The sequence below is a fragment of the Pecten maximus genome, chromosome 13, assembly GCF_902652985.1.
Source record: "Pecten maximus chromosome 13, xPecMax1.1, whole genome shotgun sequence".
Classification (NCBI taxonomy): domain Eukaryota; kingdom Metazoa; phylum Mollusca; class Bivalvia; order Pectinida; family Pectinidae; genus Pecten; species Pecten maximus.
The window spans coordinates 12,603,225-12,619,861 of NC_047027.1; the positions used below are offsets into that span (position 1 = coordinate 12,603,225).

Consider the following 16,637-nt stretch of genomic DNA (forward strand, 5'->3'; position numbering starts at 1 on the left):
ACTTTTAAAGAAATAGAGATAACAAGGATTGTTTACCGACGGTTGGACAATGCACCACTGACGTAGGGTGATTTAAATAGCCCACCGTCTAATAATGGTGGTATAGTAAGCCAAGGGGATCCTATGTAACAAATATGAGAGGTCTTTCAGGTAGTTCTTGGGAAATGACAAGGATTGTTTACAGATGGACAACAGTGTGACAATAGGCCACGTCGGACAAAGGAGATTTGAACATCATCAGACGGTAGGCTAAAACTAGTATTGGGCATTGGTAAACATTTCCAAAATCGATAATCAGATGGACACAAATTACTATGTATCAAATATTTTTCTTTATAGTCTATAGATATCACTAGTTGTCTGTAATACAACAATGATAACAGTACGACATGCATACCAAACTGTATGTCATGATTGTGGTCGCACTTTGACCTAACGAAAGATATAGAAAGTTTGTTTACATAAAATTTAAACATCGATGATATTAGCATATTTCATATAAAAACAAAATGATCGGGGACTCTTAAAGATATACCCCCAACACCATTCATCAATAAAATGGATCTGTTCAGGGATTCCCGATACATCTTGTACCCTTTATCTATCACTAATCACCGTCATAATCTAATCGGGTGTAGACATTTGCAATGTGTATATGAACTAAATCTGCCAATTTTGGTTGTCTTCCAACTGATCATCGATCCCATTTCCAACACTGGTAAAACCAACACAAGACGGATACTGAGTGTACAAGTTTTATTAACAAAATCATACATGTGTTTTATACATATATAGGTACACAATTCTTCCCTGTAAAAACATTGTAGACGACTCGAAGCTAATTGGACAACACTGAAGACCTGACTACTGAAAAACTGAAAATGCTGTTCGGGTAGTTTGTTTCACCTTTTCGTTATTTATAACCTCCACACAAAAATAGATTTTTAATATCAAAGTTAAACACCTATCCTGTTATTTAATATTAACACAAATTTTAAAGATTAATCTAAGTACACCTCCATGTTGTCAATTTTTATTTCAATAGTGAAATTGTTCTCCACTAAACATTAGTTCAATGTGGGGCAAAAACAGGTCTGATAATGTAAGCCATTTTAATTGTTAGTAATTTCATCCAGCCAAGTTTTTTTCACCTGCTACATTAATTTTCCAATTTTACCCTGCTACATTAATTATTTTTGTCTTTTACTACACGAAGCCAAGTTTACCGGGTATACATCAATTGATAATTCATTTTAACCCCAGCACTAATATCAACTTTGAGCTGCAGGTTGTGATAATCATTAGGACTTAAATCAAACCTGTTTCTATTCCAACAATGAACTGTCGATCAGCTGTTAATCGGTGAAACAAACTAGGAACGTCAAAGTTAAAATCTTGTACACTCAACTAAAACGTTATTTTAAAAAGGTGGCACCACAATGTTACAATGATGAGTTTTCTCCCCTTTCTGAAATCAAATTACTTCTCAATTATCGTTACCGTTATATTTATTACATTATATAATAACCTAAAAGAAGGACAACCATTTTTTCATTAATATGTTTAGATAATCTTAAATTTCTTGATATCTGGATTTCATTTTTAATTTTCTTACATTTTTTAACTATCAAAGTTTTCTTTTAAGCCTATTAAAGTGATGTCATAAGAATGAAATATTAAATAAGGTGATAGTGTTTACTGGCACAAAAATCAAGGGAAATACATCTAAAATGATTATTTTACATGAAATTGCAACAACCACCATAACAACCACAACTCAACTACAGATGTTCATCTTCCGATATCGATCGACTTTAAATTGAATGTTGATGAAAATCACTTTTTCTGTCGAATCAACAACTAATATATACAACCTAAATCAAATATGGTATTAAATATTCAGGTTCGCATGTACAAATAAAAAACTTTGTGAAATAAAGAAAATTATTATGATAAATTTGTGTCGCTAAAAATCTCTCAAAAAAAACAAAGTTTAAAAAAAATCGCACAACTCGGAAGAATTCAATATTTATAGATTATACCTATAAATATATATAAATAAAATGTACTTTTTTCCTTGTTTCTGTTTTTAAATAAATATTTTGCTTCCTTTCAGTAAAAGAAGGAATTTCATTATGTACTAATGGGTCAATTCCATATTTATTGCAACAAAGTTTTAAAGCAGCTTAGATACAATGTATAAACATGATAAGTATGGCTACAAGATATCATTATATAACTCTATATCACTCACAATGTAGGTTTTGGTAAAATAAACATGAAAATTAATAATGTTGATGTAAATGTAAAGTTTACACTTGAATACAAAATGTAACATTATAATACATTTTTTGTGGGAAAAAAAGAGCGAGAGGAGAAAAATAGGGCAAAGTTGTAATGGACTCTCCAAGCAAGAAAATTATGTACAGAGGGTAGTTTTAGCTGTAAGTTGATAGGAATTGTTCTACTAACATAAGATTATGTACACTAGCTAAAACACGGTTCAAATTCACACTTGGTCAAAACAAGCTTTGTTCACTGAAAGAATTTCAACGTATGTGTTGTTACAGGATAAACTCATCCTGGCACCCCCAAAACAGGATAATGGTCAGATCCATTAATTTTGTGGTCCAGCACAATTGAATATAATGGGGAGCAGGATGAATAAATGTTGAAAATCAAAATCTCTGTATTGAATCCATATCACATCACACATGTTCAAATTCTGACTCATGCGACTTAAAAAATATCACAAATATCTCCTCATTTCTCCAAGTCAGGTAAAATGCCCGACAAAAAACACACTAGATTGGAATGATTTGTTTTGTATTTGAAAAAAATTTGCATGACATACAAGAAATGAAACTACATATATGTTGTAATTTCAGAAATAACTTGTCACAAAGCCTCTTGGGCTGCTCAAGCTTGAGATAAATATACCTACTGATGTATTGTATGAAGCTGTGTGTATTATAAACAAACAGGACAAACAGAGCTAGGATCAGATCTTTAGCTTATATACACATTTCCAACTCCCATTTATATCAACTACGACTTAAATACATAAGCCAAAATATCCTCTTTGAAGCTTTTAAATCACAGAATTGGTACTTGATTTTCTTCTAAAAAAATCAGCATATGAATTAGGAATCAACAATTTTAGATGACGGCTAAAACTTGCGAAAACTTTTCAATTCCACCATTAGGATAAACTTATGTTTCTTCTTACAAAGCTAGGCAGGGAAGTTGGAGGCATTATCTTGTTACAGATGACTTCAGTAGTTATTTCAAATGACGCTCATCTGTCGTTTCTCTTGTTTTAGTTGGAATGCATAGGTCTTTCTTCTATACATTTTGGTTCTGATTGAGTTCAAAATACTGGTATGTTGGGTTTTCGTAGCCGTTCATTTGCATGTTGGCAACATGCCTTTCTTCAGGTGATGCTGCGGGGTCGACCTCGACGAACCCATGAGTGACGGGGCGGCGATGGGAGTGTTTACGCAGCATCACAACTGCAACAACAATGATGACAAACACAGCAACACTTCCGATGGCGATCCCGAAAATGCTTCCTGTTGCAGTGCTAACTTGTACTCCAGCGGCGCCTCCAATGTCCTGAAAGTAATAATAATCATACCCTCAAATGTGTGTTAAAGCATTTTCAAATAGATATCCGTTATGTTATGGACACTGTTTGATGGACAACCTTTATCAAAATGTTTCCCGAAAACATGAATGAGTCATTTGCTATTTTGCATGCCATTTATACTCTTGAAGTATTGCAAGCTTAACAATAAGAAACAAAGTGTCGAATCCGATCTATTTTTAAGCTAACAAACCTCGATACATCTAATGCCAATTAGAGTGTTTGGTAGTGACATCTCTGGTACGGTTTCATTTTAGAAACTTTGTCAATGTAATTTAAAAGTTCAGATAACAAAAGATGCTATTACATATGCACTTTTTGGAATCATTAGAAATTTGTTATCCAATGAACTAAATCTGTCCATGTGTTCATGATATATCATGAACACATGCTTTCCATTCAAAAGTGGTCGTGCACAACCTTTGACCTTAACCTATATGACCACCTAAATCTTCAAGGTAATTAAGTGTAGACCTTGATTGTGTTGTGAACTAAATCTGTCCAGGGTTTCCTGAGATATAGAAAGCTTTGCACATATCATCTTTGCTAGCCAAGACTGCTGATTGTGTTACACATTACACACTCTTGGCAGAAATCGTCGTCAGCTCTGGCCCACTAGCAGAGATTTGAAATTACCGCCCCTTATACATGAAATTTTCAACCAATCAAAACGAGTGCTACCAATGTACTTCACTGGTGATGTCTAAAAGCACACATGGAGGCTTGTGTCATTTTTATGAGATGGGTGATGATCAATAGCTTCTATCAATTGATCGAGCACTCTGAGTGATTCCCTAAATATTGTTTGTCTCTATTTTAGGTAAAATGCCATTATATAGTCAACAAATTAGCTCTGTACTGGGCTGTGCAATTTTTATTTACTGGCTAAACCAGGTCTGAATGTAAGACGCAATTTGATAGGATACCCTGGTTTACAGGCCGCAGCGGTTTGAACATGACTATATCTGCTACGGGTACATGGAGTGTAGAGATGTGCACAGAGAGATTACTATAAACACCACTTCCCCTTTATCAAGTGATGGGAATAATTACTTAATACAAGCATGTAATGCTGAGCGTTAAAACATAATCAAAAGCATTTCTACACCACATTGTAATACCTCTATATGAAAGAAAAGTAAATAATTTATACCTGTGAAAAACTGTGTTTGTTGTCCATATGATGAGCTACGAAGTTGGCATCGTGTTCATTTTCTATTGTTTCCTCATCAAAACCATTGATTCCATCATCCTCCCTAAGGTCATCATTTAAGATGTCGTTGTCAATGTTATTGGATGGGAGAGGGACAACCTCTGCGACCTTGTGGATAACAGTGTCCTTTGGTCCGAGGTTTACATTGTTGTCTATGGCTACAAATCAACACAAATTCATTGATAGATAGGAATAAACTGAAACTCAGTAAAAACTAGAACGACTTTCTTCATTAAAAGATCATAAATTTTACTCTAAAAAATAAATTTCTTGATTTGATAAGATTGAGTCATAAATTAATCCATCGTTATGAGATCTAAACACATAGATGTCAATCACCCTAGATTACACATGGTAGTCCCTGAAAATCATTAATATTTCCCCTAAATCCTGATTTAGTACATCTCCAGAATGAGGTTAAATTTATACTGGATTTGAGCAGTAATCCCTCCTAAACCCCCAGAAAACACATTGACCCTGGCCTGATCACCATGACCCCACCATCTATTATGAAGACGTTAGTAGCCCTGGCTTAAACATACCAACAATCTAGCAATATTTTAATATCTTACACAAACTACTTCTCAGCTAATTTAGACTTAATTTGATTTTTTTTCCAGCGAATACATCAATATACATGTTATCTCATTCAATACATTATTGGAATATAATAACTTCTATTTTCACTTTCAATGGAGGTAATTTAATTCCATTTTCACATCACTTTTTATACAGATTTTTTGTTGACTTAGTAGAGAATTAATTACCTGGTAAATCTTCCTCGCTCTCGGATGAGTCATCCTCCTCCTCCTCAGAGTCTACTTCTGGGGTAAAGGGGCGGGATACCACCTCCCTTGCGGACTCGGCCAGACCCTTGTACTCACGAAGGAAGTTATCTACCAAAGAAACAGGAAATGGACTTTGTTACAAAGAACACTGAACTGGTGCCTGAGCATAAATAATGTATAACAATAATCTTCATAAAATCCATATTATACCATTACTTTAATATTCAGCTAAAACTTGATATTGTTTTATAATAGACTGAACATTAAATCTTCATAATTTGAACATTGTCCAAAATAAAAAGAAATTAGAGTTATCTCCCTTCAAGCAAGTTCTCTTGAAATAGTTAAAACACTATAAAATGTGCAGTGTCTCTGTTGACTAATTTACAAGATATTATGATATGACTTAGTATATTAGTGAGCAAAGACCTGTATTACAACAGAAAATGATAAATGTTCAAATCTAAAAAACAAAAAAAAGAACAATATTTTATTTCTTTTTTTTAACACTAATCATACACCATTAAATCCTCTGTATTAAAACCACATGGGACCGAGTGAAAGTGGGCTTAATAGTTGGATGGTCTTAATACTGAGGTGGACCAAATTAACCTTGACCATCAAGAACCTTAACTCTGTATGATACCAGTTGCTTTTAGATCCCGATACCAAAGTCTTTTCTCAAAAATAATTTTTACCAATCTCAGGCTTGATTTCCAGTTTGATTTTCTCAAAGTGGTTGAGCATATCAAGGGCCTGGTTGATACGTTGGTCAAGGACACTGAGATGATCCAAGGAGGATTTCTGGATACGCTTGGCCTCTTCGATGTCTGTATTACGAACATGTACGAAATGATTGAGGGTGTGGGATCGGTCTTTCTCTTCCACCTTGATGTATTCCTTCAGGAACTTGTACACCCTCTGGACCTGAAAACAGTATGAGGTCAAATAAATCAGTTCACATCTCAGGGAATTAAGTTCTAAAAATGGAAATGCGCCTTGAATGAAAACTTTTAGCCACACTGACTCAATATACTGTATAACATGATATATAATATTTGATGGAGTATCTATATATTCTTTTGCTAACTGCTTGACTAGGAATCAGATGAGCTAATCAAATTCTAACTTACATACTACATAAGGCTTATTAAGGAGGTTTTAACCGACTGGCTCGTGCTTTACTTACTGTGAGGCTATTCATATCATCCTATATTACCCTGATTATCTACTGTCTAGAGGTCTTTACAAATTGGCTTGTGCTATACATAGGCATCAGGTATACCACTACCGCAGAGCTACAGGTGACCAACTACAATAAAGATGTCTCAACTAACTGAATGTACGTACATCAACATGAGGCTTCTGCAGTTCGGTCATGTACTTTTCCAGATTGATCCTCTTCCTCTTGTTAAGTTCAGCCTGTCTCCTCTGGAGGTGGAGAGCCACAAGTTGTCTTTTCTCAGCAGCATCAGCCTGCTCATAGCCTGTGTACAGCAGCTGGAATCTCTGTAACACAGTGTCATACATTATAGTCACGGTAGAGAGGTCAGGGGGTCATACATTATAGTCACAGTAGAGAGGTCAGTCGACAGGTCAGGGGGTCATTTATTATAGTCACGGTAGAGGGGTCAGTGGACAGGTCAGGGGGTCATTTATTATAGTCACGGTAGAGAGGTCAGGGGGTCATTTATTATAGTCACGGTAGAGAGGTAAGGGGGTCATACATTATAGTCACGGTAGAGAGGTCAGTGGTCAGATCAGGGGGTCATACATTATAGTCACGGTAGAGAGGTCAGGGGGTCATACATTATAGTCACGGTAGAGAGGTCAGGGGGTCATACATTATAGTCATGGTAGAGAGGTCAGTGGTCAGGTCAGGGGGTCATACATTATAGTCACGGAAGAGAGGTCAGGGGTCATACATTATAGTCACGGTAGAGAGGTCAGGGGGTCATACATTATAGTCATGGTAGAGAGGTCAGTGGTCAGGTCAGGGGGTCATACATTATAGTCACAGCAGAGAGGTCAGGTCAGGTCAGGGGGTCAACTCTATAGTCACGGTAGAGAGGTCAGTTGTTAGGTCAGGGGAATAAGTTGTTTGGTTAGAGGGATCAATTTTCAAGTAAGAGTAAGGGGGTCAGTTGTATTGTTAGAGGGGTCACTTGCCAAGCAAAAGAGGCAATATAAGAAGGAACCGATCATCAGTTTAGAGGAACCAGTTGTCAGGTTAGGGGGAGCCAGTCAACATGTTAGAGGAAACCAGTCAACAGGTTAGAGGGAACCAGTCAACAGGTTAGAGGAAACCAGTCGTCAGGTTAGAGGGAACCAGTCAACAGATTAGAGGGAACCAGTCAACAGGTTAGAGGAAACCAGTCGTCAGGTTAGAGGGAACCAGTCAACAGGTTAGAGGGAACCAGTCAACAAGTTAGAGGAAACCAGTCAACAGGTTAGAGGGAGCCAGTCAACATGTTAGAGGGAACCAGTCAACAGGTTAGAGGGAACCAGTCAATAGGTTAGAGGGAACCAGTCAACAAGTTAGAGGAAACCAGTCAACAGGTTAGAGGGAGCCAGTCAACAGGTTAGAGGGAGCAAGTCAACAGGTTAGAGGAAACCAGTCAACAGGTTAGAGGGAGCCAGTCAACAGGTTAGAGGAAACCAGTCAACAGGTTAGAGGGAGCAAGTCAACAGGTTAGAGGAAACCAGTCAACAGGTTAGAGGGAAACGGGTGTCTGGTTAGAGGGAACCAGTCAACAGGTTAGAGGGAACCAGTCGCCAGGTTAGAGGGAACCAGTCATCAGGTTAGAGGGAACCAGTCAACAGGTTAGAGGGTACCAGTCAACAGGTTAGAGGGAACCAGTCAACAGGTTAGAGGGAACCATTCAATAGGTTAGAGAAAACCGAGTGTCAGGTTAAAAAGAATCGGGTGTCAGCTTACAGGGAAGCAGTGTGTCAGGTTAGAGGGAACCAGTCGTCAGGTTGCAAGAGCAGGTTATCTACTTATAATTATATTCCTTGTAGTGTGTTAACAGACCATCAAATTACTAGGTACAAGGTTACAGGATGGAATAGAGAACATAAGATTTCTAACACATGCTACAGAGACATATTCTTAGGATACAGAACCAGATAGTTTGTCAATTACAGCAACTGAAAGACAAACTTACAGGGATATGTTGCCAGGCAACAGGATCAGGTAGTTAGGTTACCATGGTTACATACCTTCATGACGTCAGCATTGAGAGCCTCAGCACCCTTGACATCTGTTTTCTTCATCTCGGCGATCTGCTCTCTAGCCTCCTCCCATTCCTTCATCATCTACAGATACATTAATATAATCATCACTTGTCTAACCTGGTTGCTTAGAAATTATTAATTTTTCGGTTATTTTTTGGATATTTTTTTTTTATTATTTAAGTTCAATTTTACCTAGTAATTAGGCATTTACATTGCAGGCCCAGCACCACTCACCAAAAAAATAAATACCTACACATAATGAAATAATCAAAATATGAATTGAAATTATTGATCACAAAAGAACCAAGGATTTTTATAGAAATGAAAAGCTACCATCCTTCGTCAATGATGAGAAATACATACTTCAGGATCTAAAATACAAATCCTCAGCCATAGTTTAATTTCATCATACGGACAACACATTGCACTAGCTACAGTATGGGAACTAATTAAAATCTGCAGCTGTGTGGATTTTTATAATGTGTTAACTGGGAGATAGCTATTGAATATTTTGTTAAAATCCATCTTTAATTTTCCTTTTTTTTCCCCTCATAATTCTGTTGATTTGAAAATGGAACTACTTAACATAAGCCCCTTGTCAAATCCAGTATAAATATAAAGTAAAAAGATACAATAGTTTAACAACAGATTTACATTTCATCTGTACGACATTTTAAAGGTTTCCGATTCTGGGCTATGTTGAAGTTTCAAATTGATAATTAACACTCAGCAGATTACGTAATGACTATAATCAGTGCAAGACACAGAGACACAAAAGCATCAATTAGACGTCAGCTGCTTCCACTGTGTGCACCATAGGAATCTTATAATTACAAAACGGCCTTCAACGAAAACCACAGTCATCGTTTTAAACACAGTAATTACAATTCATTTCTGCTGACTTTAAATTTTCACATTAAACAGCATCCCATCAAATCAGTAGAGAGAATTATGATTTGAATTCATTTAAATTTTCTTACTATTTCAATTAAATTTTCAGAAAGAATATTTGGTATGGAAACAATAGAGCATTATATGACAATGAATCTGGATATTATTAATTAAACTTAAGTAGTCAGTTTACACCAGGAGTGTGTATTGAAATCTGTCAATAATTAGATAGGATTTTAGGACAACATTATGCAAAGCCCAACTGATAGCTTCAAAATATTTTGATCCAATTTGTGGTATTTTGTTTTCAAATAATCTAAATAATCTAAAAAAAAATATTTCCTTCAGAAAATTTCAGATTTTTTTTATAAATGCTGTTACAGTTATGATTATTGAAGAAATAAATCCTAAATTGAAGCTAGCTTCTAAACAAACTTTTGATTTTTGTTCAGGTCTGGTATGATTTATTTACAGTTAACGATAAAAATATATATCCTGATTAAAATTGAAGCTATTTGAAGTTTCTGTGAGGGACATCTTCCATACATAATTTGGTGTTCTGACCTGTCACACATTTCACACCTCACTTAATTAGTAATGCTGCACACCTGAACATGTATTAGAATTTCTTTATCAATGTTTTTAAATTATAAATTACATTTATGTCTCATGAATTGAATCATCTATTTCTGATCAATTATTGCTTTTTAAATGCAAATAAATTCACATTAAAGTCTCACGAATTCAATAATATATACTGTATATCAGAAATTGATTTTTATTGCCATTTCATAAAATCTCAAATCTAGTCAAAAACATTAATTCGCAACTAACTAAAAATGTTTTTGATGACCCTATTCCACACTCTAGAAATAAACCAAGGTCAAAGCTCACAGCTATAAAGTTGTGTGGCATTAATCTGAGTATACATTACATGGGTGGCGCCACCTTGTGGCAGAACATCAAAGGAAGGACAGGGTAGTGAACTCAGGTATCGACTAACAGACACCATATATTCTAACACGACTCCACATCCCGTCAGGAATTGGAGACTTTGATAACACTCTGTAGTTTGTCTCTAAAGAATTCCCTTGATTTGTTTAGTGTTGGATGCAGTAATTTAAAACGACCTCGTCAGTTTTTGCGTTCATTACGATAATAACAGACATTAGTTTTCCTCAGAGACAGGTATGAATCACTCAGCACCATCAAAGACAAACTCATTTGCATCCCAATACAAATGAACTAATTTGTTCTGTTTTAAACCTAATACAGCTTTGCAATGACATCATCCAGCCATCAATCGACTTGCATGGCACAACTGGAAATGATGTACAGGATGCAGTTTTGCTGGTAATTAGAAAATCTGTATTGTAGTAAGATTTTATCTCATAATCAATCTGAGTGTTGGATGAAATGGTGTAGTTAAACTCTTCCAGTCTTTTTCCCAGGGCATTTAGGGCAAAAATTGGGACTATGATTTTATATTGATCCTAATTTCTTCAAAATTTGCAGCTTATATATTACCTACTCCTAAAGTTTTCTCCCAAATATACAAAGTTTTCATGTTAAAATTTGCAGCTTACTCCTGAAACTTAATTAATTCTTCCCACTATTAATGACATTTCATCCCAAAATGAAGCAAAAAGGCCCCATCCCAAACGAGTGAAGAATTCTTCAGTTCTATACTGTAAAAGACCAGGAAGTCAACTGGTATCTCTAATTACAGGTCAGGGTGGACTTACCACAGGACAATTAAGAGGAGAATATTCATAATGAATTAATGCATGGTTACCATGGTTACAAGGAACCACCAATGTTACCATCCTGAACAGCACTATACCTTGTTTATACGGTCCTGGTGTCTTTTGTTGAGGGCCAGTTCTGAGTTCTTGAACCTCTGGTGTTCATTCCTGAATCGGGACAAGTATTCCTCGTCGTTTCGGAGGTAGGCTTGATAGGCATCGTCCACATTGGCATCCTTGTCGACCACCAGAGTCTTAGCTTTGTCTGCCTTTGGCAAGCTGACCACTCCTGGACGGTCAATAGGCTTTTCTGTAAATACATAAATGTTGGACATATTATGATCTTGAACTAATAAATAGCATAATATTTTACTGTGACACATGCTAAAGTTTGAAACATTCTGTAAATGATCAAGGTTCAATTTCAAAAAATCCTTAATTTCAAACTTTTAATTATTTTCTGGAAAGAGAAAATAAAACTTGATTGGTTTAGTGGAAACATCTTATGTTTTCCATTCAACAAATCCACCTTAGAGTATATCTATGTTTTTTAACAGAACACCCTTGGATTTCTACACTTGCACAAGTCATTCTGTTTGAAGGTTTAATTTTTTTAACAATCCTTATGGTATTGACATGTTTATCAACAGGGTCAGCCTGATAGCATACATTTTCAGAGATTTCTCATATCAAGGTTTGGGAAGTCCCTATCAAATGTACTTTATGGTTAAGGTGTAGGTATTTTATATTGTTTAGATATTTTATGTCATGTCAGCGAAGATATCAAATTAGAATTCATTGACAAACAATAAAGATGTTTCCCCAGAAATAACACTACAGTGCTTTCATTCAGATAGACGGATACCCAGAGGTGCCATAGACTCCCGGCATGTCTTGTAGTCAGAGACAACAGAATCTGATGTGGTACTGTGTTATATTGATTGGAGCTAGGGAACCTCCAGTTTCACTGACACATCTTCTATTCAATGATCTTTATCTCTTTCCTCTGTTCCAGTGTCTCTTTTCTCTGTTCCAGTGTCTCTTTTCTCTGTTCCAGTGTCTCCCTTTCCTCTCTCTTGTCTCTTTATCTCCTTTCTCTATGTCCCTTTCCTCTCTCTTGTCTCTTTATCTCCTTTCTCTATGTCCCTTTCCTCTCTCTTGTCTCTTTATCTCCTTTCTCTATGTCCCTTTCCTCTCTCTTGTCTCTTTATCTCCTTTCTCTATGTCTCTTTCCTCTCTCTGTCTGTCTCTCTCGCTGTCTGTTTCTCTCCTGTATGTCTTTTCTGTCTGTCTGCCTCTCTCTTTTTCTTAGTCTGTCTCTCTCTCTTGAAGCTGTCTGTCTTTGTTTCTATCTCTTTCTATCTTGTCTGTTTGTATAACTTTTTCTGTTTGTTTCTTTTTTTTGTCTCTTTTAATAAATTTCTGTCTGTTTATCTGTCTTTCTCTTTTCTCTCTCTTTGTCTATTTCTGTCTTTTATTTCTTCTGCCTCTCTCTCTTTTTCTCTCTTCATTAAGTTGATAATTACAAGTTTTTATTATAAGATTGATTAGTTCATCCCTACAGGATATATAGCTAGTTTATATAAGTTTCAACTCTCCCTACCCTACAATCATTACTAAAATAAAATTTTCAGTACTTTTTCCTTTACTTTCCTTTATCATGTGTTGGGTAATGCCAGGATTTATACATGTAAATGTCTCATGCAATGTATATTCATTGCTAAGCCAATTTCATCAACATAAAAAATATACAGCTTCAACATGTAGAATATCCTAACACTCCTGGGCCCTAAATGGTGTTTCTATATCTAGAAACCAGTGTCCTAAATAGTGCCTTGTTATAATGTGAAACAGACGTGGTATTTACAGTGACATTTCCTTAATGTCATGTATCTGGCTAGGACTACCCACTCCTTCCTTAGTCAACTTCATAAAGACATTTAAAATTCTAATGAAATTGAAGCTAATATATATCTCCCAAATAATCTGAGATAAAGCTACTAAACTACTTGCTTTATTATCAGAAACTGTCAAAAACAAACTCCATGAAATGAACCCAACACACTGAGTTGCTAAATTATATCAAATTTCGATTGAGTTAGGATTGTGTCTTACTGTCAGCAGTAGTGCTCAGCCATGTTGATATAATAGCATTACCAGTGTATTGGTCCAGTGACGGATATGAAATAGAGAGTGACCAAATATCTAACAGGATTACCAGAAAGTAATGGAAAACTACAAGGACTTGTGGCCGGTATATCCCCAATTCATCATGCACACTCGACTATAGCAGCACAAACACGGTTCTGTCTGAATAGTTGATCCTGATCAATGAATCACCCCTCCCTTACGAAATGAAAACAAATTTAAGATACTTCTAATCATTTAACTCAGAAATCTTCTATTTTGATAGCTAAGCTAGGTTTCCATTGTTAAATAAAATGAATAACAGAAGGCAACTTGATTTTGTTTCTGTCTTGAATTGGTGCAGTTTACATATTTATCAAGTTTATATTTCATGGAAAAGCATATTCACTTCTTTACATAACAATTAAGAAGCATTTATAAGTTTTTCTTTCAGTGACCGCGGTCAGCCGCGGTGGCCGAGTGGTTAAAGTGTCCCGACACTTTATCACAAGCCCTCCACCTCTGGGTTGCGAATTCGAAACCTATGTGGGGCAGTTGCCAGGTACTGACAGTAGGCTGGTGGTTTTTCTCGGGGTACCCCGGCTTTCCTCCACCTCCAAAACCTGGCACGTCCTTAAATGACCCTGGCTGTTAATAGGATGTTAAACAATAACAAACCGAACCAAATCTTTCAGTACACATGCACCAACCCATATCGTTTGAATTATAGTCTTCAGGCCAGGAAAAAGCTTTGACTGCCAGAATACATTTCCAACATATGGACCGCCTGAATGGTATGGGTATTTGGAATATAAAGCTTTTTATATCTCAACATAAAAATACTCTGTGTTCCCTTGAGAATGAGGTAACCTCCCTGCCAATGATGGTCTAGTGAGTCTTTGGTAGCTATAAGCTTCGGACTGTTGTTGCTATTGCATGTTAAAGATCAATATGTTTCACTCATAGCACACAAGCACTTGGGAGACCTGAATATTTGTAAATGATCTATATCACTTTGAGGCTCTATAAGGTAAATGTATTATGAACAAACACACAAGCAAACCATTTGCTTCTCAATCTTCTTACAAGAAAGTTACCATAACATGGCAGCTGTCATGAAAGACTGCAGTTTAAATAGACAAAAATTTAATTTGATTGTCGCTTAAAAAATGCTTCAGTTTCTACAAAGCTTCTATGTCTTAAGATGATCCAATATTTTAAGAAACAATTTTATTTGTCATAAATACTATAAAGTACCAGTTATATTCAAAGAGCTCAATCAGGCAACACAGATTTGTATGCAGATATTTGGATGTGAAGTCATAACAGATAATTCCTCAAATCAAGCGTCAAAAGACATGTGGTCCCCTTGTGTATGACCACATGGGTTTTCCCGGGGTACTCTGTTTCCTTCCACATTAAGACCCTTGAAAAGAATTAAGTTTAATTTCAAGGGCTAATTATTTTGAAGGACATGGTCAGAGTTTTGATATGTGGTATTGTACTTTCTAGTTAACTATAGGTGTCAAAGAAAATCCTAACATTCTGAAGACATCGAATTCGAAAGTGTTGTTAAGGACTTATTACAGTGAGGTCAAACATTATTTCACTCTAAACTATTCAAACAGAACAATTAATTCTGATATTTCTCTCCAATAGGGTCAATTTTTGGTTAGGATATTTGCTCGACAAATTCCAGTACCATGTCCTATGTTTGCTGAGTCGGTGGTGTAGGTATAGGCTAAAAAATATATGGATAGCATTTTATCTCTCTCAGTTTTGGAAGCTTTGGTATACCAGTATACATGGTAGCTACACCACTCAAGAGTCAATTTTGACCACAGACAGGCAGATTTTTTGACACCATCCTGTAGCAACATTTGCTGAGATCAGCATGCCAAGCTTATTTGTAAGGTTTTACTCTGTCTCGAGAACCAAAGCACTATCAGGGGACATCTTCTGTGTTTGTCTGTTGCTGTAACCATAAGTAAAACAATTGTGTGGTTCACAGGGGATATATAACTATATACACAGCACAGACAATCCAATCATAGCTGGGGATACACAGATAAAGTCTGCACTATGTCTTCAGGAAAGGCCTGGAGACAAAGTGAACTGGAATAATGCCATCCACTTCAATTATAACTATTACCATATATGGTATGGCACTGAGTAAAACTATTAGCATTAATAAAATATGACTATGGATGGGGTGGAATATTAACAATAAGACTATATATGTATATATGATATGGCACCTCATTTAAAATAAAAGGCATTAAGACCATATATATATGGTATGGCACCATATTGGCATTATGACTACAAATATGATGGAGTATTGGAAATAAGACTACACATGCATGGTGCCTCTGCAATTAAAACAACAAGGGCCCAATGGGCCCAAATCGCTCACCTGTAATGCAGTGATCTTTTCATATATGGATCCTGCAGTTATTTGAAAGCATGCTACAGGACCAATATAATGTCTCTCTGCACTTTGGCTTTTCACTAAAAGTCATTTAAAGATTTAAGCATACTTGATCGACGTGACCTTGAATGTGAGTCAAGGTCATTCATTTGAACAAATTTGGTAGCCCTTTACCGCAGCATGCTACAGTCCCAATATCAACTCCCTGGGACTCTTGGTTATTGAGAAGAAGTCGTTTAAAGATTTTAGCCTTTTGACCCCTGTGACCTTGAATGAAAGTCAAGGTCATTCATTTGAACAAACTTGGTAGCACTTCACCCCAGCATGCTACAGGCCAAATATTAGGTCTCTGGGACTGTTGGTTATCGAGAAGAAGTCGTTTAAAGATTTTAGCCTTTTTGGCCCCTGTGACCTTGAATGAAGGTCAAGGTCATTCATTTGAACAAACTTGGTAGCCCTTCACTCCAGCATGCTACAGACCCAATATCAACTCCCTGGGACTCTTGGTTATTGAGAAGAAGTTGTTTAAAGATTTTAGCCTTTTTGACCCCTGTGACCT

General features: G+C 36.2%; 1 protein-coding gene across 2 annotated transcripts in view; it reads right to left on the reverse strand.

Annotated features, from left to right (window-relative positions):
- Nucleotides 1–741: 741 nt before the first annotated feature.
- Nucleotides 742–16,637, reverse strand: part of LOC117341083 (amyloid-beta A4 protein-like) — a 54,603-nt gene continuing 38,707 nt past the window's right edge. For both annotated transcript variants that reach the window (XM_033902916.1, XM_033902915.1), the window contains exons 5-11: nt 11,619–11,830; nt 8,870–8,965; nt 6,998–7,156; nt 6,346–6,574; nt 5,627–5,755; nt 4,800–5,017; nt 742–3,615 (exon numbers count right to left, since the gene is read on the reverse strand). In XM_033902916.1, the coding sequence (XP_033758807.1) occupies nt 3,346–3,615; nt 4,800–5,017; nt 5,627–5,755; nt 6,346–6,574; nt 6,998–7,156; nt 8,870–8,965; nt 11,619–11,830 (1,313 nt within the window). In that variant the 3' untranslated portion in view covers nt 742–3,345. The remainder of the gene's footprint in view (nt 3,616–4,799; nt 5,018–5,626; nt 5,756–6,345; nt 6,575–6,997; nt 7,157–8,869; nt 8,966–11,618; nt 11,831–16,637) is intronic.